The sequence below is a fragment of the Perissodus microlepis genome, chromosome 11 (genome assembly GCF_051167445.1).
Source record: "Perissodus microlepis isolate ML-2025 ecotype Zambia chromosome 11, ASM5116744v1, whole genome shotgun sequence".
Lineage (NCBI taxonomy): Eukaryota > Metazoa > Chordata > Actinopteri > Cichliformes > Cichlidae > Perissodus > Perissodus microlepis.
In genome coordinates this window covers 37,327,926-37,348,360 of record NC_140471.1, presented here as the reverse complement: position 1 = coordinate 37,348,360, position 20,435 = coordinate 37,327,926, and the positions used below count along the sequence as shown (strand labels likewise).

Below are 20,435 nucleotides of genomic sequence, written 5' to 3'. Positions count from 1 at the left end.
CAGGTCAGTCCCGAGTGATTCCCGAGCATTAACCGGACTGGGAGCTTTTCCGTTTCGACGTTCCCGCCGCTCCTGCTTTACTTAGTACGACCCGTTATGACGCCTTCGTGAGCCGACGAAGATGGCGGCGCGTGTCGTGGGGAGAGCAGGGAGGCTCGCGGCAGTCGTAAGGAGCTCCGCTGTGCGCGTGAGGGAAACTTTAATTATGCAGCACTTTGTTGATGCCCTCACTCGGGCGTCTGTGACGTCAGAAAGCGGACTGTTTGAGCGATGATAGAGTAAATACGTTTTTTAGGGTGTTGACCTCTCACCCAGCTATCGCATGTCCACCTGAGGCGCGTGCCTCAGCGCACAGGCGGCTGAGTGGTTGATTAGAAGTTCCCATGAATTCAGCCAGATGTGAGCAGATGTTTCCTGAGCTGTCCTGGCTGATTTCATCCTCTACACTGACAGTACACTGTATATGTCAGGGATGTATTAGATTATAAGGCAATGCGTATTTTATATTTCTCACTAATTTCCCCCTATCTCAGTTACTGTGCTGAAGTGTGGGGGAAGACATATGCGAGTAATATAAAACCTTTATACTTGGTACAGAAGAAAGTGGTACGAATGGTTCATAATGTTAAATATAGACAAATAATCTGTTTGTAAAATCGAATTTGTTGAAATTATAAGATTTAGTGAAATTACAAACATTATTAATCATGTTCAAGGCAAAAAATAATACATTACCTCTGAAGTTACAAAGTTTATTTGTATTGTGTTCAGGAAGTGGGGATTGTAGAAGGAAATTTTATTTGAGGCATCAGTTTGCTAGGACCTCACAAAGGCAAATGTGTCTGACAGTTAGCGGTATAAGAACATGGAATTCTCTTCATGATAATCTTAAGAGTTGTACAAATATACACCGTTTTAAAATGTGTTACACGCTTAAAACGATAACTCAATATGAAGAACAAGAAAGTAATCTGGGCTAAATGTGGAAGGAACAGTTCTTCTGTGCCATCAAGTAGAATCAGAATCAGAGAGACTTTATTTATCCCCAAGGGGGCAATTAACATACAACAGAGCAGCATGACGTTGAAGATAAGGACAGGGCATAAACAGGTAATAAGAGTGAGAGAATAAATACACAGAATATACAGTATATACACCGTTTTAAAATTTTACAGTTTTAAAATTAAAGTGATTGAAAGGTGAATAAATAACTGTAAGTGACTAAAAGTGAATGAAGTGTCGGTAGTATAAGAAGAGTTTATGTTTCTGGTGTGGGGAATGGTCTTATCAGCTGGAGTTAAAAAGCAGCGTGGCTTTGGGGTCAAAGGTGGCGCTCCTCCTCTCAGTCCTGCAGGAAATGCAGCGGAGGCGCCGCCCAGAGGGGAGCCATTGAAATGCGGGGTGAAGAATGTGAGAGGGGTCATCGATGATTTTGGCTGCCTGTCTAAGGACCTGTTGGCTGACAACCGGTGCAAGAGTAGTATTTTTGTAGTATTTTATATTAGTAGAATTGTATATTGTTGATTATATTCATTTGTTGTTTTGTTTTGCATTGTTAAATATAGATAAATGTTAGAGTGCGCCCACTTGTAAGATTGATTGGAATTCAGATAGGGGGCAGGTGCTTATAACAATTTATTCTTCTTCCTGCTCCTTTTCACCCATGGGTGCTGTGCTATATTAATATGAATGAGGACTTGTGTGAAGGAAATGAAATACTGCTGAACCATGTGTGAAACAAATAAAAAATAAAAAAAATGAAATGAAAATGATTAGTTGTGCCGCTTCTTAATGACGGTATCTTAGCTAACAACCCCAACTACCAGGTTCAACTTGTAATTAGCTAAAAATAACTTAGCCTACCGGTGAGAGGGACGTTACTAGCTGGCAGTTTTTTTTCAAGTGATGTTGAAATTTCCACATGCCGACACTTCAAATGCTTCAGGAGCTCAGCGCAGCATCAGCACCGTGGAAATACACGGATACATCCGAAGACTCGAGACCGAATTCACAATGTGTTTTCGGGACTTTCAGGTGTTTGGACCAATGTTTTCTTTTCTGATCAAACCAGAAATCTTTAATGAGCAGCTGAATTTGTCTCGCATTAACTGGATGGACACAGAGTAGGGCTGGGCGATATGACCCAAAATTCATATCTCGATATTTTTTAGCTGGATGGCGATATAAGATATATATCTCGATATTTTTTTAAAGCCATAAAGTAAGAACAAAAAGAGAGTTCTTAGTCAAAGCTGTGTCCCAGATGTCACACAGGCACTTTTATTAACATACAGCATAGATGTACATGAAAAAAACTACTCAAAAATAAATTATGAGCATTTATTAAAAATAATGCTCCATAAATAAAAGAAAAGTATGTTGTTTTTGTCCATAACAAAAAGCTCACAATTGTGCAGTCAAAATGTAAACTAACAGACGCTGAGCATAATAACATAGGCAGATTTCACAGGTGCTCTGTTCCCAACTTCTACTGCGTGACTGACAGCCTGGAGTTTGAAATCCGCTTCAGGTGCCATTTATGGTCCTTATACACACACAATACGGTAATATTACGTTGAAGCACAGTGCGTATTACTACGCGAGGCTCCTCGGTAGCCGTAATGCTCCAACAATCCATCAAGCGGTGCAGCTCTGTAGCTTACCAAAGTCGTACTAAAACATTTTTTGAGAGATTGCTGAGCGCCGTGTTCCACATAAAATCGGTTCGCGGTCATCAAGCACAACCAGAATTCATACATAAGGCACGCTGTCAACTTTTGAGAAAATGAAAGGATTTTAGGCTGTGCAGCCCCTGTGGGCTGCATGGCGTTAGCGTGGTTAGCTCGTTAGCGTGGTTAGCTCATTAGCACGTTGACGCCGTCCAGCCCCACGCACGGAGCGATGCGCAGTAACTCGTTAACGGAGATTTGCCGTGTTCATCTTGTCGCTGCCTGCAGGTGAAGCTATGGGGGAGGAGGGGGAGTTGTGTTCAGTGAAGGAGAGGCGAGGCGGAGTAACGTTGCGTAAAGACAAAAGTGGACGAAAGAGAGGCAAACTTGTGGCTCCACAACTATAATTATAACGTATATATCGATATAAAGGATATGGTCACATCTTATATCTCGTATAAAAAATATATCGATATTTTTAAAAAAACTCGATATATCGCCCAGCCCTAACACAGAGGACATCGAAATGCAGCTGATTGAAATAAAAACCTCGACTCTGTGGGGTCAAAGTTTGCAGAACTACAAACGCAGCTGGAATCCACAGCTGTGCGTGTTCATGGAGCTTGCATTTTCACCTGCTGGACATCACTACCTGACAAGTTTAACTGTCTTTAGAACATTGCGGAGGCCTTATGTAGAGCCAAATACTGTCAATATCTGTGTGAGCAGATTTTCTCTCACACGAAGAGTGTCCTCGGGTAGCCATCTGAATGCTGGACACTCGGAGACCCGTGTCTCTGATTGGGGGACCAGAGATCACATTAACATGTGTATCTCTGTATTAGAGTTGGATGTCTTGAGACCACTTTTACGTGGTCTTGGTCTTGCCTTGGTCTCGACGGACTTTGGTCTTGCCTTGGTCTCGGATCCCTCGGTCTTGTCTTGGTCTCGCTGTCTCGGTCTTGCTGTCTCAGATCGACGTAGTCAGCCATTGGCGGAGCGGGGGGTGGCTTACTGGGCTTAAGCCCGGGTCATTTTTTCAGAAGCCCGGGGTCTTTTGGAGTGTAATTTGTTTCATAGTTAGATGTCTGACTGACAACTGTATAAAATAAAAACTACACACAATATTCGAAGCACATAGCGCGCAGTCCTAAATTCCCCCTCATTTTTGTATGATCCGAGCTCAGGCACTAGGCGACTGAGCACAGCACTTACGCATGTGAGCGAGGGGGGAGAAGCTGCTGCCTGCGAGTTTGCTGTAGGACAAGTGCAGACAGGTAGACAGAGGAGAGCTTAAGTTTGACCAGGTACCAAAGCAAATCATTCATACTGTACAAATAATGTAAATATGACGGTGAATCACAAAAGATATCAAACTGATCACTTGACCCGAGTAAATTAACAAATGGCGAAATGAAAAGCCGAACAACAACAACAATGCTGTTTTTTTAGTTTTTTTAGAGAGTCTTAGCTCACATGTGTGTTTATTTCATATTTTCGGTTGTTACCCTCCACGGCTAAACAAACTCTCTAAACCGGTTTCAGTTATGTACTGATGAACACAACAAAGGACATAAGGAGCTTCTTTCAAAGAAAAAACTCAGGTAGATGTTATTTTATATATTATGCTTTGTATGTTGTTCAGTATATTTCTATGCAAAACAAGAGAAATTTCAATACACAGCAGTATATTCACACTTGAAACCAGATATTTACACTTTAGGGAGAAAACATAAAAACATTTTTTCACTGTTAAACATGAATTTAAGGTAAACTTGTTTTGTTTTAGATAGATAAATATTGAAATATCTTTTGAATTAGTTAAATGTCAGAATAAAGAGAGCTGTCCATTTTAATCACTTTAATCAAACTTAGGAGCACATATACACTAAGTTTATTGTTAATTAATAAGAAAACTCCGGATGTTTCCATTCTGAGCTGAAGAAGCTTCTTTTTTTTTTTTTTTTGTTGTCCCTTTTGGATCTTTAGCCATCAGAATTATTGTCTTAAGGCCAAGAAAGATGCCAGGTGGATTTATTTTACCAAGTGGATCATCATGGCCTTGCCATATTGGTCCATTTGATTGACCTTTATTATAATTATGTATTTATTTTATTTTATTTTCAGTTGCTACAAACGGGACAGACATGACTGGGGGATAGGACAGGGAGAAAGAATGAAAGAAAGAGAGGGAGAGAAAGAAAACCAGAGGGGAGAAGAGACGGTGAGAAAGGGGGGAAGAAAGAAAGAAAAACAAACAAAACACCTGGATCACCTGTGTGGAGAAAAAAAAACAGAAGAAAAAGCAAACAAAAAAAAGAGCAACATAATAAATACAGCACCATCACAATAAACTAGCTAGCAGTAGATAACAGTAGATACTAAATATTAAACGATATTGTGCAGCACGCAAGATAGACAGCGCACAATGTGCTTTGAGGCAGCAGCCAAGAAAGGTGTAGTCCGCGTCTGTGCACACCTGTGTGGATCAGCATGCTTGTATTCCAAAGGTTTCTCCATGTAACGATCTGCTAGGGAGTGTGGGGAGCCATAGCCCCGTCCCCCAGGGCATGAAGCAGGCATGGAGGAGATCCAGGCCCCAGACATCCAGAAGCCCCAGAATACGAGGACCCAAGGAGGACCACCAAAGGGGGGGAACTGTGCCACCCTCCTGGGAAGAGCTGAGTAGAGCCACAAACGAGAGGTCACCCAGCAGCTACGGAGCAGAGGCCAGAGGGGGTTGCAGTGGCGTGCCCGCGGGCTCTGCCGGCAGCCAGCTGTGCCAGAGAGGACCGAGCTTCAGGCCCAGAGGCCAGAGACCTGAGGGCACCCCACCCCCCGGAAGGAGCCCAGTCGGGCCACAGGCGCCAGGCCCTGCCAATCGGCCACCAGGAGTGAGCCGGTACATACATGAGCGCCCAGCCCCAGACGACAAGGACCACCAACACACCAACGTCTGAGGGCATCAGCCACCAGCAGGGAGTGTGGTGAGGGGAGATAGGCCTCCGTACTTTAGAGGGCCTGAGATGTTCCCAGAGAGGTTGAGTCTAAGACCCAACCTGACATATAGACACAGACGAACAGGCGCACGCAGACACAAACGTGCATTCCCACCCCATATACACAACCAAATACTCGGCACTCACCCAACGTGTAGACAGACACAAATAGACACTGCACAGACAGTCGCACTCCCCAAACATACTCTATATCCCAGGTCCAGGTACCCCGCCCCCAGAGGGGCAAGCCGCACCTAGACCCAGGAGATGTAACCCTTCTCTCTGGGGTGGAGGCAAGCGGACCACCTCCTTATCTGCAGTAGCAGGGAGGCCCCGCATCCCAGACCCCAATCTGACGGCCAGCACCTCCTCCCAGCCCCCCAGCCCTGACGGCTAACAGAACCGGGGTGAGTGAAGAAGCTTCTGATAGGTTAGTAGAGTCCATGTGAGTAAATTGGTGGCACACCTGTGGATGCATATCAGGCAAAACACAGAGCCTGTTTCTTTGACATGAGAAAATCAAGAGATGTCAACCAAAACACCATGTAGCTGCCATTGCCAGTGTGTGAATGTGTGTGTGAATGGGTGAATGACTGAATGCAGTGTAAAGCGCTTTGGGGTCCTTAGGGACTGAGTAAAGCGCTATACAAATGCAGGCCATTTAGTCAAATGGTTGTTTGCCAAAACTCATCAGAACATGTATCCAGTACCTAGTGTTTCTTTTTAGATGCCATTTGTTTCTTTTCAAATTCATATTTATTAAGTCTTGCAGGCTTGTTTGCTCAACAAGGCTAAATAATTATATAAACGTTTCTGAATCTAAATAGTGAACCTTGGTAGAATTAAAAAAATAAGTGTAGTGCAAGTCTATGATGATTTTTAGTGCTACTATCGTCTAGTTCTGATTCTGGTTCTGTTTTGGTTAAGTCCTAAGTAGTCCTGATTTTGAACTGTTGCAGTCCTGTTTTAATTCCGGATCAGTTCTGGGTCTGGTTGAATTGGGGTTTAGTCCTCGTGTCTTGATACAGCCGACTTTGTTCTCAATCAATCAGTATCAGAATACTTTATTGATCCCTGGCGGGAATTATTTTTCGTTACAGTGCTCCATTATAAACAAACATTAACAAAGACAGACAATACACTAACTAAGAATAGCACAATATATACAGGCATATATATACATAAAAGTCACTTATTAATAAATAGCTTAAAAAGACCATGTGCAAGAAGGGTGTAGCTGTAGCAGTAAACAGTGTGTTAGGTGGAGGAGTTGTACAGGGAGCCACAGGCAGGAAAGATTTCCTGTGTCGATCAGTGGTGCTTTTCGGTAATCTCAGTCTCTCACTGAACGAGCTCCTGTGACTGACCAGCATGTCATGGAGTGGGTGGGAGGTGTTATCCAACATTGTCTTTATCTTGGACAACATCCGCCTCTCTGACACCACCTTGAGGGAGTCCAGCTCCATCCCCACAACATTACTGGCCTTACGGATCAGTTTATCGAGTCTGTTGGCATCTGCAACCCTCAGCCTGCTCCCCCAGCATGCAACAGCATAGAGGATCACACTGGCCACAACAGACTCGTAGAAAATCCTGAGCATTTTCTGGCAGATGTTGAAGGACCTCAGTCGCCTCAAAAAATAGTGACGACTCTGGCCCTTCCTGTAAAGTGCTGTGGTGTTTGTAGCCCAGTCCAGTTTATTGTCAATGTGTACTCCAAGGTATTTATAGTCCTCCACAATGTCAACACTGACCCCCTGGATTGAAACGGAGGTCAAGTGTTTCCTGGTCTTCCTGAAGTCCACGATCAGTTCCTTGGTCTTTGCCACGTTGAGCTGCAGATGATTCTGCTCACACCACGTGACAAAGGAGTCGACCACAGCCCGGTGCTCTGTCTCATCATCCCTGCTGATGCATCCAACCACCAGGAGGAAGCTGGAGTTTCCACTCCAGCTTCCTCCTGTAATTGTCCTTAGCCTCTCTGATCTTGTCCTTTAGTAACACCTGGACCTTCCTCACCTCCTCTTTATTGCCCCCTCTGAAAGCCCTCTTCTTGTCGTTGAGGAGGGCTTTGATGTCCTTAGTCACCCACGGCTTGTTATTTGGGTAACAATGAACAGTCTGAGCTGGAACAGTGGAGTCGGTGCAGAAAGTTATGTAGTCTGTGATACACTCAGTAAGCCCATTGATGTCCTCGGCGTGAGGCTCACAGAGTGTTTCCCAGTCGGTCACCTCGAAACAGCCCTGTAGTTCCGCTAAGGCCTCCTCTGACCACCTCCTAACGCTCCTCGTGGTCACAGGTTCCCTCCTCACAATTGGCACATAGCGGGGGGTGAGGTGAATCAGGTTATGATCTGACCTACCAAGTGGGGGGAGGGAGGAGGAGCTGTATGCATCCTTGACATTAGCATACAGTAGGTCTAGAATTTTTTCTCCCCTGGTGGGACAGTCCACATATTGTCTGAATGTTGTTAGTGTATTGTCCAGTGATACATGGTTGAAGTCACCCGAGATCACAATAAAGGCACTCGGGTGCTGAGTCTGTAACCGGGCTATGGCAGAGTGGGTAGTGTCACATGCAGCTGTGGGGTTAGCAGGAACATAAACAGCCACCAAGATGACGTGAGAGAATTCCCTGGGTAAATAATACAGCCTGAGTCCTACAGCACATAGGATTTGTTGCCCGGACATTGAACTTTCTTTGACTGTTATGTTGGCAGGGTTACACCACCGGTTGTTAACTAAAACAGCAAGCCCACCTCCTTTCCGCTTACCGCTAGCGATGCTGTCCGTGTCCGCCCGAACAGTGTGGAAGCCTTCCACGGAAGCATTCTCGTCGGGAATGTCCCGGTGCATCCATGATTCAGTGAAACACATCAGGCTACACTCTCGGTATTCCCTCTGACTCCGTACCAGTGCTGAGAGCTCGTCGATTTTATTCGATAACGATCGCACATTTCCCATTACGATAGACTGCAGACACGGTTTATACCTCCTCCTCGCTTCGAGCCTCCGCTGTCTCACCGTCTCCTTCTTTCTTCTCTTCTGTCTTTGACCTCTGCATCCCCGATGTGTTTTCCTCCAAATTTCTGCTGGTACTTCTGTGGGTCTGGCCAGCGAGCCGGCCGGCATCAGGGCGATCAGCTGATCTCTGGAGTAAACAGTCCGTGCATGTAGGAGATGTGCCGCGGTCCCGTTCCTTGATAAAAGTAACAGTTCCACGGCCACCAGAAGAACAAAAACTCTCTCAATCCACATGATTGAGTGAAAGATAATAAACGGATGAAAATACAAGTCAGAAAAAAAAGAATACGTAAGAAAACAGAGCTAAACTAAGAGAAAAAGCAGGAGCGACTGCAACAGGCTGCACGCTGGTTGGCGCATGCGCACTAAAAGACTGTCTTGCTGCTTAATTAAAAAACTAGTTTAAGGTGCCCTTCATATGTGATATATATTTTTTTCCTATATGAAGTCATTCTTTTTTGAACAAAACTCAAAACACAGCCTAATAAATCTTTCAGTCATTTCTAACCCCCCCCCCCCCCCCCCCCATTCCCACATGCATGCTACCCTTTAGGGCTAAGCCCCGGGTGTATAAAATGTCTGGCTCCGCCTCTGGAGTCAACAGTATCCATGACACACAACGTAACGTTCGATAATGTGTCATTTCAAAAGCATCTGCTCTAAGAGCCGTGCTTACAGAGTGCTTTGTAGTGAATCAGAAGAGTCAACTCCCATTGAGCAACGGCTGGCTTCTCACTTAATTTCCTTTCGCTGCTCAGCTCTCACACAGTGGCTCAGCTATGCTCCAATTAGGGCTGGGCGATATAGCCTAAAATCCATATCGCAATATAATTTGAAGCACATGCGGTAACGATATATATCGCGATATATTCTTTTCTTCTGTATAACATATTTTCCACACTATAAGGACTTAAAATCCTTTAATTTTCTCAAAAATCGAGAGTGTGCCTTATGTATGAATTCTGGTTGTGCGTACTGACCTCGAACCGATTTGGACTGAAATCTGTTAAAAATGTTTTAGTACAACTTTGGTAAGCCGCACTGCTTGATGGATTGTCAGAGCATTACGGCTGCTGTAGTGAGGAGCTTCACGGAGTAATCTGGGTCCTAAACTCTGTCAGCTTCAGGTCCTAAACTCTGTCAGCTTCAGGTCCCAAAGTCAAACGAACACTAAGTTAAAAACGGCCTAAATTCTTTCATCTTTAATTAAATCATCAGCGTTGCTGCTTTACCAGGTGTAACAATTAAGTTTAACATCCAGGCATCCATGAAAACAGAATTTATTAAATTTAACGGAGTTAGAAGTTAGCAGGAAGTTAGCTCGCTAGTTTCCACCTAAACATTTCATACCATGTTCTGACTGAGATTTCTGAAACGAATTAAAACGTACAGCTCTGCTACCACTTCCAACATAAATGAAGACAAAACTAAACAGCAGTGGCGTTTGCAGGGTTACTGAAGTTGGACTATCTGGTATATAATGTTGTGCTACGTGATTGCTAGCGACACAGCTATGTTAGCATAACATTAGCACAGTGAAGCTGGAGGATGAACGCCAACTTTTTTCCACTCAATAAAAGTTAACGTGAGGGATTCTGGTGGTCAGGGACAAATGCAATCGCATAGCAGGATGCTGTACACGGGCCAAACTTCAGTCAGGAGAACAACTGAGATCATTCATCCACAATACGAGGTTAGTTATTAATATACTGCAACAACATGGGAACAGAGCAGCTGCGAGAGAATTCAACATTAATGAATCAATGTTACGGAAGTGGAGGAAGCGCAGTTTTTGGCTTTCCCCATATTTCAAAAGTGCTTCACCTCTTTGCTATGACTGTCGCCCGGCATAATTTGCAGATGATAATGGTTGTAGCCGCTGCAATGCTTTCGACCAAAACAGGCACAGCTTGATGACATCATCAACATGCGCTATCGCGATAGAGCGATATAGTCAAAATCTCTATCGTTGGCCAAATTTATATCGTTTCTATCGTATATTGTTTATATCGCCCACCCCTTGCTCCAATCCCTCCATATTGTGGCCAGTCACATGCGAGGATATAGGATAATATACAGAGAGGGTGAGAGACACGACAGTCAAGTGGAGCGTGCGTCTGTCCTCTCAGTAAATGAGTGAGACAGTAGACAGCAGTGAGGAGGGCTGTGCGAGTGCAAAAACACGTAAATATGCCCGACACCCGTAAACGAAGCAGCATCTGGCTGCAGTTTAAAGACTTTTTTTTGTCTCGGTCTTGGTCTTGTCCTGGTCTCAGTTTAGGTGGTCTTGACTACAAGTCTACTCTGTATTAACAAACATGCCATTTTGGCCCAGTTTATTTTTCTTATCATTGTTGTGAGGAGACCATAAATAGCATTTGGATTTTCTGTTGTACACTTCGTTTGATGTTATGGATAAAAACCTTTTATCCTTTTTTTGTTTCAAAATAGCTGATAACTATTCGCTGATAGCTGCCAACATCTGCGAACAAATATAATTCTATAAAGTGGTTCTATATAGTGTGTAACTGTTCATATAAAGCGTTATTAAATTTATTGCTAATGCAGTCATATGGCACATTGACTTCTGAGGAAATTTTAGATGGCACTCATCATCAGAAAGGTTGCCGACCCCTGCACTATACAACCATCATCAGCTAAAATTCATATGAATCTCTGCTACACTTGATGTAAGCTAACTGTGTTCTTTACTTTAAACCATCGCAGTGCAGCAAACTAACCTGTTTATCCTGCTCTAACCTGCAGAGGATTTTAAATAACAGTTAGTCCGCCTCAGATTGATTTACAGCAGGTTTCACAATATGAAACAGCCGCACAACTACTGTAACCTGCACAATTCCACTTTATTCTCCAAACGATTATTAACAGGTTTTTCTTAACGTGGCCCTGATACTCTGTAGAGCAATGAGACTGATCAGTTTCATCAGAGTAAATAAGCATGCGATTGGTGTTGGTTAGATAGAATAGAATAGAATAGAATAGAATTCAACTTTATTGTCATTGCACATGCACAGGTACAGGGCAACGAAATGCAGTTTGCATCCATCCAGAAGTGCTTTAGTGATATAGATATATTACAATATATATTAGCAATAATATAGATATGTAAGTATATTACAGAAATGGGTCTATTATGGTATGTTATAATGTACACGGTATGAAGTATGTTGTGAATATTCTATAACTATAGGTATGTACAGGCTGTAGTGCGTACAAGCTATGTACAGGCTATGAACAGGATATAAATATGAAAAACTATACAGAATATGAAATAAATAACTTTACAGAAATCTGAGATATACAGTTATACAGAAATGGGAACTATGCAAGTTGTAAACAGTTGTAGGGTTAAAAATTATCGTATGTACAGAATGATTTTTTACAGAGCTATACAGTAGTGCAGTTAAGATAAATTAGATATGTGGATAATTTCTACAGTATCTATATAAAGTGCTAGTGGTTGTGAGTGGTGGTTCAGTCTATGTTATTATTGTGTGTTTGAGGGTACAGTTGTCCATTGTGGGTGTGTGTATGTCCAGTCCATGTGAACTTGAACTTCCTGTCAGGAGATTAATGAGATCAATAAGCCCCGACTCAGTCACACACTTATTTACTAGAAGGACTGACCTGTCAGGTACATTTTGAGAGTTCAAATTGGAAGAGTCTATCAATAAAGAGGCTAACTGATGCTCAATGTAATCAATCGCTCCTTTTACCGGATTGATGAAGTGATTAATCGTATGTGTTTGCAGCTCCAGTCGAGGCTCCACGGGTCAACGGGTCTCCGCTCCGGGTCGCAGGCCAACTTTTTTCCGCCCCTTGAAGACGCCATGCTGCCCTCGGGAAGCTTCAATAACCGTATGGCCTTAATCACAGGAGGAGGGACGGGGCTGGGGCGCGCCATGACTGCCACCCTGTCGCAGCTGGGAGCGCAGTGCATCATTGCCAGCAGGTTAGAGGTCACATGACCATAATCTGTTTTAAATCTGATCGTCAGTGCAGGAACTGTAGATTTGACCACGATGTTTGCAGAGATCCCGCAGAACCAGCTGGTGAAGGTGAAGAGAGGCCCATTAAAACGGGAACGCACCGTTAACTTTAACCTCTCCTCTCTCATTATTAAGAATCATCGTCACACTGAGGTTTACCTCCGAGTTATTTTTGATAGCAGGGAAAACCTGTTTTCATGCATTAGACCAGAACTCTAGAGAGCCTCTGAGTTCTCCTCTTCAGTAACCCGACTTTATAGATGAGTCGGTGCCTTTTTCATCAGAGCAACATTTGGATCTTCCTCCATCTCCTCTTTAAACCAAGCAGCCACCAGAACTCAAAACCAGCCGCGAGCACTGTCTGAACCCTGATTCCATCTTGGTTTGTGCTTCAGGAAGCTGGACGTCCTGCAGCGGACAGCTGAGGAGATCAGCAGCCAAACTGGAAACAAGGTCAGAACCAGAATCTGGATCCAGTACAGACTCTGTGTAGTCTGTCCTGGTCCAAACGAGTTGTCTCTTTGTCCTCAGGTGCATGCGGTGCAGTGTGATGTCAGAGATCCTCAGGCCGTCTCTCAATGTGTCGATCAGATTGAGGCTCTGACTGGACTTCCTGATGTAAGCACACACACACCAAACACTCACCTCTTTCTGGATCTCCGAGGCCCCTCATTGGCTGACTCATACCCTAAACCTTCCATCCTGATTGGTGCAGGTAATAATCAACAATGCTGCAGGAAACTTTGTCTGTCCGTCAGAACGTCTGTCGCCAAACGCCTGGAAGACCATCACCGACATCGTCCTGAACGGGACAGCGTTTGTCACCTTGGAGCTCGGAAAGAGGCTGATCCAGAACCAGAAAGGTAGAAAAACCTTTTCCTGTCCAGCTGTTGATTGGCTCTTTAGGCATAGAGTGCCGCCTTTTTTGGCATTCGAGACTTCTCTCCGAGAATCTGTTCAGATGTCTTTCACTGTCTCGCTCTGATCATGTGTGTCAGGTATGTTGCTGTCTGGTTTTTATTGTTGTTTGTTTAGGAGCATCCTTCCTTGCCATCACCACCATATATGCTGAGTCTGGTTCTGGTTTTGTGGTCCCGAGTGCTTCAGCAAAGGCCGGAGTTGAGGCGCTCTACAAGTAGGTTAAATTCCATTTTGATTTCGGAGGTCACTCTGTAAGGTTAGATGACCTTGAACGTCTCACAGCATCACCTGTGGTTAGCATTATTAGTGTTGTGGCTGTGTCTCAGGTCTCTGGCAGCAGAATGGGGGCGCTATGGCCACAGATTCAACATCATCCAGCCTGGACCAATCAGAACAAAGGTGCCACCCACGTGACTGTAGTGGCTGGTGTTTGTTATCTTCAGTTTGTTGTTGTTGTTTATGTTTTTTGGCTTGTTTGGGGGGTTTCAGGGGGCCTTCAGCCGTTTGGACCCAACTGGAGCCTTCGAGAAGGCCATGATCGACCGCATCCCAACGGGCCGACTCGGCACACAAGCTGAGATCGCAAACCTGGCGGCTTATGTGAGCAGCAACTATGCCTCCTGGATGTCTGGAGCTGTGAGTTTAAAATGACCTGGGGTCAAAGGTCGAACAGTTGTAGGGTTGGATGGTTCATGAGGTGCATTTGCGAGGCGCCACTAATTGGTCAGATTGAACTTCCTGCTGAATGTAACAGGAACTGCATGTTTGTTTTCAGGTGATTCGGTTTGATGGAGGAGAGTATGTGTCACTCGCAGGAGAGTTTAACGAACTGCGCAGTGTGAGTGTCGCATTGTGTCCCTCTGCCAATTTCACATCTGAATATTCAGTGGCTCCACCTATTTACTGTATTAACATTTGTTCAACTCTTTGTGTCTCAGGTGACTCCCGATCAGTGGAAGATACTGGAGGCGATGATCAGAAAGACCAAAGGATCCTGAAAGCACAGTGACGCTCATCATAAGACCACCACAGTCATTCAAATCACTCTCTGCAGTGACGATGTAATTATAAATCTGACAGGAGTTTAGATAAGTGAATGAATGATCAATCAGCTGATCTTCAATAGCCAACATGTTAGCTTACAGCTGGGGTGAGGCTGTCACATGACTGTTTGCACATACTCAGTGTAAATGCTTTGGACAGTTTGATAATAAAAAAGGTAATCTTTTGAGGTCTGAGTTTCTTTTTTGTTTTTGCTTTTTTACTTTTAACAGTTTTTATTCATGATCAGGAAAAGCAAAAACACATAACAAAGCAGACAAACGAGAAAAAACCCCCAAAGGAAATCACATGCATTAAAGTCATATACCTGTGCAAATACGCATATGGGGGAAAAACAGAAAAGAAAGAAAAAACAGAAAGAAGAGAGAAACAAACAAAAAAGAAGGAAAGAAAAGAAATATATTTTCATCCATTTACCCACAGATTTAGAAAAAAAAAGATAAACTACAAGAGTGAACTGTTGTCCTTTACGCTCACTTCCTATTTACCTGAGGACATCTTAAAAGCAGCCCCCCCCCCCCCCCCCAACAGTTGGGACAGATCATTTGGCAAATAAATAAGCAAAGGGGACCAAACGTTGAGAAACAGATCCTCATGTCCTCCTAAAACAGCAGCGGTTCTTTCATGAGGAACAACTTTAAATAATTCCCTGTGCCACAAAGTCACAGAGGGAGGTTTATCCTTAACCCAGTTAATGAGAATTTCCTAGCTAGCAACAATAGTTTATCACATAGTTTGCGCTGCAAGTGATTTAATGTTAATTCTTTTGAGGGTAGGCTGAGAAGAAAATATCCGGGGTCCCTTTGGAGCCGATTCTTAAAGATATTACTTAGTTCTTGAGATATGGAGCTCCAAAATCTTTTGATTAATTTGCATTCCCAAAAGTAATGAAAAAAAGTGCCAGTTTCTTTTTGACATGTACTACAGAACGGGGAAATATGAGGTGTGATCTTATGCAAAACATTAGGAGCTATGTATAGGCAGTGTAGGATTTTGTATTGGGTTTCTCGCAAGCGGTTGCAAGTAAAAGTGGATCTACCTATGTTAATGTGCAAGACTGTGGAATTTTTTAACAAAATTACGAACCTGGAGAAACCCCAAAAAATGGTCTCTAGGAATATTAAAATTTGACTACAGTTGCTCAAAGTTCATCAGTGTGTTGTTTTGAAACAAGTCGCCAATTACCCTTAATTAATTCATTTTTGTGCCACTCATCGAACATACTGCTAGACATTCCTGGAACAAATTCTTTGTTTCTCAGTAAAGGAGTCAAGAATGAAGTGCAGTCTTCTCTACCCAATCTTTTACGCATTTCCCTCCAAACCCTTATTGTATTATAAATAATTGGGTTATTCTTAATCTCCGTTTGTAATTTTTTTTTTGTCACAGACAACTAAGAGGTTCAAGTGCTAATGCAAAGAGGAGTGGGGACAGGGGACAGCCTTGCCTCGTGCCTCTCTGCAGTGGAAATGCTGATGATTGTACACCATTAGTTATGACACAAGCTTTTGGAAGTTTGTAGATAGTTTTAATCCATCCAATAAAAGCCTCGCCTAAGCCAAATCTTTTTAATACATTAAATAAGTATGTCCACTCGATTCTGTCAAATGCCTTTTCGGCATCTAAGGATATAACATAGGCATTATAATTTGTCTGATTCGAGTATTGTATAATATTTAATTGTCGTCTAATTGTAGATGAGAAACGATTTTGGATAAAGCCTGTTTGATCAGGGTTTATAAGAAGTGGGAGAATGCCCTCAAGCCTCCTTACTAATAGCTTGGAGAGTAATTTAGCATCGACATTGATGAGCTGATCAGCCTGTATGATGAGGTCTGAGTTTAATTTACACTGATGTCACATGTTAGGGGTTTTCTCCTCACACTAGAGTTTTCCTGATGGAGTGTTCATAGAGTTTAGAAGAACACGCTTCAATTTCACAGCATGTCCTGATGCTTCACACAAACCAACAGAAGCACTGAAAGAGACCAAGAGTCATGGGTCTCTTCATTATCCCCAAGAGGCAATCAGCAGGGACCACAAAGACCAGGACAGACCAGAACACCACTGTAAACCAGGAAAGTTGGGGAATGGCTGCAATCACAGCACTGTAAGATGGTGATAGACGTACCCTTAGGCCCCCTCCTCGATTCAGAGATGGTCTTTCCCTTTTCACGTAAATGGCCTCCTTGACTCCGCCCTCAAACCAGCGTTCCTCCCTATCCAGGATGTGAACATCCTCATCATTGAAAGAGTGTCTCAAGATGGGGAGTGTCTCATCTTGAGAGTGGTCTCAAGATGGCGCCGGTGAGGTCGGCTGCCGTCACGACTGCTCCGACCACCTTTTCTTTGTCTTTGTTTTTTAAGTTAGTTTCCAGCGTCTCTAAATCGGCAAAATCATCACCATTGGGTACATTAGGTATGACAGTGACACTCTTGTTTCTATTGGTATACAATGTACTCACAATTCGAAGTTTTTAACTCCGGATCCGAGCTGGCCGAGTGAGATCTTGAGGGAGAACAAAGGGAAGCGGTGGCTAGAGGGAAGCGAGCCAGCGTCAGGAACAGGCTGAGAGCTCGTGCACACCGCACACCTCTGCCTAGCATCCTGCTCGCCAACGTCCAGTCACTGGAGAACAAGCTTGATGACCTCAGGGCCAGGATAAAGTTCCAGAGAGACATTCGGGACTGCAATCTCCTCTGCTTCACCGAGACATGGCTGAACCCAGCGGTGCCGGACCACGCCATCCAGCCGGCCGAGTTCTTCTCGGTTCACCGCATGGACAGGACACGGGACTCGGGGAAGTCAAGGGGAGGCGGCATGTGTTTAATGGTGAACAACAATTGGTGCAACAGTGCGAACGTTGTTCCTCTCACACGCTCCTGCACACCAAATCTGGAACTACTGTCCATCATGTGTCGTCCTTTTTATCTACCTCGGGAATTTACATCGGTCATTATAAGTGCCGTTTATATTCCACCACAAGCGGACACGGTCACCGCCTTATGCGAGCTGCATGAGGCACTCACACAGCACCAGACACAGCACCAGACACAACACCGGGACGCTGTGCTTATTGTGACGGGGGACTTTAATAGTGCCAACCTCAAACGCGCAGCGCCGAACTTTTATCAACACATCACCTGCCCCACCAGAGGTGAAAGGACACTGGACCACTGCTACACTACGGTCAAGGACGGCTACAAGGCACAATCTCGCCCTCCGTTTGGCAAATCCGATCACGCCGCCATCTTCCTCATGCCAAAATACAAACAAAGGCTGAAACAGGAAGTTCCGGTTCAGAGGAAGGTCGCGCGCTGGAGGAAGATACTGCCAGCACCGGAAACGTGCTCGTCATCTCCGAGCATGAAGTAAGGAGAGCCTTCAAGAGAGTGAACACCAGGAAAGCAGCAGGACCAGACGGCATCCCAGGTCGTATCCTCAGAGACTGCGCATACCAGCTAGCTCCTGTGTTCACTGAGATATTCAACATCTCTTTATCTCAGTCGGTGATCCCCACATGCTTTAAAGAGTCCATCATTGTTCCTGTCCCAAAGAAACCCCACCCTGCTTCTCTCAATGACTATCGCCCTGTAGCCCTCACCTCAGTAGTGATGAAGTGCTTTGAACGCCTGGTCAGAGACTTCATCATTTCTTCACTACCAGACACACTGGACCCACTACAGTTCACTTACCGTCCAAATCGTTCCACAGACGATGCCATCTCTCATCTCCTCCACACATCACTTACTCACTTGGACACTAGAAGGGGGAATTATGTTAAAATGCTCTTCATAGACTACAGCTCTGCATTTAATACCATGATTCCCTCCACACTCACCACCAAGCTGGAGCACCTGGGACTCAGCTCATCTATGTGTCAGTGGATCTCCAACTTCCGAACTGGCAGACCACAGGCAGTAAGGATGGGCGGACATATCTCAGCCTCCACCACTCTCAGCACTGGAGCCCCCCAGGGGTGTGTTCTGAGCCCCCTGCTGTACTCTCTGTACACATATGACTGTGTGGCCACTACCATCTCCACCACCATCATCAAGTTTGCTGACGACACCGTCGTGGTGGGCCTGATCTCTGATAACAACGAGACGGCCTACCTGAAGGAGATTAGGAATCTGGAGAACTGGTGCCAGAGGAACAGCCTCCTTCTAAACGTCAGTAAGACAAAGGAGCTGATAGTGGACTTCAGCACTAAGCAGGAGAGGAACTACCGGACCCCCGTCATCAACGAGTGCCCAGTGGAGAGAGTGGACAGCTTCAAATACCTCGGAGTTCACATCACGCAGGACCTGTCATGGTCCTGTCACATCAACACCGTGGTGAAAAAGGCCCGACAGCGTCTCTACCACCTCAGATGCTTGAGAGACTTCCAACTGCCCTCCAAGGTGCTCAGGAACTTTTACTCGTGCACCATAGAGAGCATCCTGACGGGAAACATCTTAACCTGGTTCGGGAACAGCACCATGCAGGACAGACGAGCTCTACAGAGGGTTGTGCGGTCAGCTGAGCGCACCATCCGCTCCGAGCTCCCTGACCTGCACTCAATCTACAGCAGGCGGTGCTGGACCAAGGCCAGGAAGGTCGTGAAGGACCTCAGCCATCCCAACAACGGACTGTTCTCTCTGTTGAGGTCAGGAAAGCGATTCCGCTCCCTGAAGACCAACACAGAGAGACTGAGGAGGAGCTTCTTCCCGCAGGCGATACGGTCTCTCAATCACACCACCACACAGTACTGACCCACACATATAGTTCTTACACACACACTGGACATTGTTTTTCACTTCATCACTTAATCACTTTAAGCATATTTGCACTGCACAAGACACTAAATAATGTGGATTGCACAACACTGGTCATTATATTCTTCATTTCCAGTTAATACTTGTACAGCTGCTGTTATTGTATATATATATATTTATATTTCTTCATACATTCTTATATAGTTCCATACTGTGTATTGTGTATTTGTTGTACAGTTATTTTATTTTTCAACTTTAATTTATATATTTTATCTTATTCTTTCCCAGTTAAATTTACCCTTCATTCTAATTTGTGTTGTACAGTTGTTTCATTTTTAACTTTAATTTTTATATTTTATTTTATTCCTTCCTAGTTAAATTTACCCTTTTTAATTTTCATATTTATTTCCTATCTTATTCATAGCCTTTTCTTTTTTTCTTTAGGTCACGAGCAGTTGTCTAAGCATTTCACTGCATATCGTACTGTGTATGACTGTGTACGTGACAAATAAAATTTGAATTTGATTTGAAATTTGATTTGAGTGTCCACTGGCCTGTAGGTGTGAATAGACTGCAGAGTCCTGGCCTGACGAGGTGGCTCTGCTGTGTTGTTGCCAGAGGTTGTTTGGTTTCCCCGATGTATAAATCCTGGCAATCCTCCTGGCACTTAACAGCGTACACTATGTTACTCTGTTTGTGTCGGGGGACCCAATCCTTGGGGTGGACCAATTTTTAGCGCAGCGTGTTTTAGGGTTTAAAAGCCACAGAGACCCGGTGTTTAGAAAAAATGCGTCTCAGCTGCTCCGATACTCCTGACACGTACGGGATCCCTACAGGTTTTCGCTTAGTCAGCGGTTGTGTCATGGTCTGGGTGGGTGCCAGTGTTTCTCCCTCCGAGCCGGCATCTCCACCCCTGGGAGGAGCCGCTGTGTTCTGCTTATTGCTCGCACCTGTGGGTAATTAAGCCGGGGACTCATAAGGCCAGCGCACAT

General features: G+C 44.4%; 1 protein-coding gene across 1 annotated transcript; it reads left to right on the top strand.

The window, feature by feature from the left end:
* The first annotated feature begins 76 nt into the window (after nucleotides 1–76).
* decr1 (2,4-dienoyl CoA reductase 1, mitochondrial) lies at nucleotides 77–14,854 on the top strand. Its single transcript, XM_084944699.1, has 10 exons — nucleotides 77–187; nucleotides 12,466–12,665; nucleotides 13,098–13,155; nucleotides 13,234–13,320; nucleotides 13,418–13,565; nucleotides 13,738–13,837; nucleotides 13,950–14,022; nucleotides 14,113–14,259; nucleotides 14,399–14,461; nucleotides 14,562–14,854. The coding sequence occupies exons 1-10, from the start codon at nucleotides 122–124 to the stop codon at nucleotides 14,619–14,621; spliced, it is 1,002 nt and encodes a 333-aa protein (XP_084800825.1). The 5' UTR covers nucleotides 77–121; the 3' UTR covers nucleotides 14,622–14,854.
* The last annotated feature ends 5,581 nt before the right edge of the window (nucleotides 14,855–20,435 follow it).

Bases quoted from the DNA above. Each gene is read 5' to 3' on its own strand.
- decr1 (XM_084944699.1), top strand. From the start codon at position 122: ATGGCGGCGCGTGTCGTGGGGAGAGCAGGGAGGCTCGCGGCAGTCGTA. The intron at 12,666-13,097 runs GTTAGAGGTCAC...TTTGTGCTTCAG, and splicing joins CAGTGCATCATTGCCAGCAG to GAAGCTGGACGTCCTGCAGC. The intron at 14,023-14,112 runs GTGCCACCCACG...GGGGGGTTTCAG, and splicing joins CTGGACCAATCAGAACAAAG to GGGGCCTTCAGCCGTTTGGA.